General features: G+C 43.4%; 1 protein-coding gene across 1 annotated transcript; it reads left to right on the top strand.

Moving 5' to 3' along the window:
• Positions 1–212: 212 nt before the first annotated feature.
• Positions 213–1,076, top strand: LOC104532433 (probable G-protein coupled receptor 141). Its single transcript, XM_010177645.1, has one exon. It carries the CDS (start codon positions 213–215, stop codon positions 1,074–1,076), a length of 864 nt encoding a protein of 287 aa, XP_010175947.1.
• The last annotated feature ends 352 nt before the right edge of the window (positions 1,077–1,428 follow it).

The following is a 1,428-nucleotide window of genomic DNA, read 5'->3' as shown; positions in this document are numbered from 1 at the left end:
CATGGGTTATTGTTGTCATATACAGTACAACTACAGTTATAAGGTCAAACTACATGGGATAAAACCATTTCAAGCACAATTCATTAAAATGTCCCTTCATGAATCTGTGACATTCCATAGTTAACAAAAAAGGAAGCAACAAGGCATATGTTTCTATTTTAAAAATTCCCATTTTTCACTTTCAGTATCCTTTGAAAGAGGAGCTTAGGAGGATGCCTAACAGCAGCATAACCCAGCAGAGCCATTCCTCCAACGAGACACTGCCAGACACCTTAGAGAGGCTCCACACAGTTCTCATAGCCCTGTACATCATCAACCTGGCTGGTGGCACCCTTGGGGTGATCATGATGTCCCATCAGCTGTTTCAAAGGAGATCACAATCTGTGATGACCATTATCATCATCAGCCTCCTGGTGCTGCACACCTTTATGCTACTGAGCATCCCCTTCCGCCTCAGCTATTACATTTTACGGGAATGGAAATTTGGGAGGGTGGCCTGCAAGCTAGCAAGTGCCATCATCTACCTCCACATGTACACCACCTTTGCATTTTACATGGCTATCGTCATAATACGCCTCTTCCGACTGGAGTTTAGGAAGTGCTACACTACAACCTTGGTGGCTGCTGTCTGGCTGATGGGAGCACTGGTGATCACACCCATTCTTCTCTCGTACTATGGTACCTCTAAGACGTATCACTCCTCTGAATGCTTTCAGTTCCAAAAGGAGATACAAGAGGCACCCATGGTGATCATGAACTACTGCATGGTTGGGATTTTGGTGGTGGTTTGTGTTGTACTCACCATAATCCAGTTGTCTGTGATCTATAGACTGGCTGTGAAATACTGGCCTGACATCAACTCCCATGTGGAATTCAGGGCTCAGGCAAAGAGTTTCTTCTTCATCTTGGTAACATTAGTGTGCTTTATGCCTCATCACGTATTCAGAGCGTATTACATCCAAAACTGCCACCTGGATAAAGACCGTAAACTACTCCCATACAACGAAATTTTTTTAGCTTTAACAACAATGTGCTGCTTGGATATGTTGTGCTTCATAGCAGGAATAGCCCACTGAACTGTGAACTACCAGGAAATCCAGCTGCAGTGCGTCAATACAGGCTTTTGGCAGAAATAACACTGAATGAGGACTTTGCTGAGCTAGGGAGACTGCTGAGGTTTTGTCATGGCTGTATAGGTCTGTAGCATTGTTTGGCTTTTGCAGACTAGTAAGATCCATCTTTCAGAAGCTACTGGGTTTTTATCTTCTCTTTTGAAGGCAGACATATAAATCTTACTCTAGTCTTTGACTAGTCATGCCCTGAAAATTAATTAAGATTTTCCTCAGGTGTCCCTTTGTAACAATTACACCATTCTTTTCTATTTTTCCTCAAAGTGGCCCACTGTGGTCAACAAGCTGCCCACTGTGA

The sequence above is a fragment of the Antrostomus carolinensis genome, unplaced genomic scaffold (genome assembly GCF_000700745.2).
Source record: "Antrostomus carolinensis isolate BGI_N321 unplaced genomic scaffold, ASM70074v2 scaffold311, whole genome shotgun sequence".
Lineage (NCBI taxonomy): Eukaryota > Metazoa > Chordata > Aves > Caprimulgiformes > Caprimulgidae > Antrostomus > Antrostomus carolinensis.
The sequence above is the reverse complement of the archived record's forward strand: the minus strand, read 5'-3'. Positions and strand labels throughout refer to the sequence as shown.

Bases quoted from the DNA above. Each gene is read 5' to 3' on its own strand.
- LOC104532433 (XM_010177645.1), top strand. From the start codon at position 213: ATGCCTAACAGCAGCATAACCCAGCAGAGCCATTCCTCCAACGAGACA.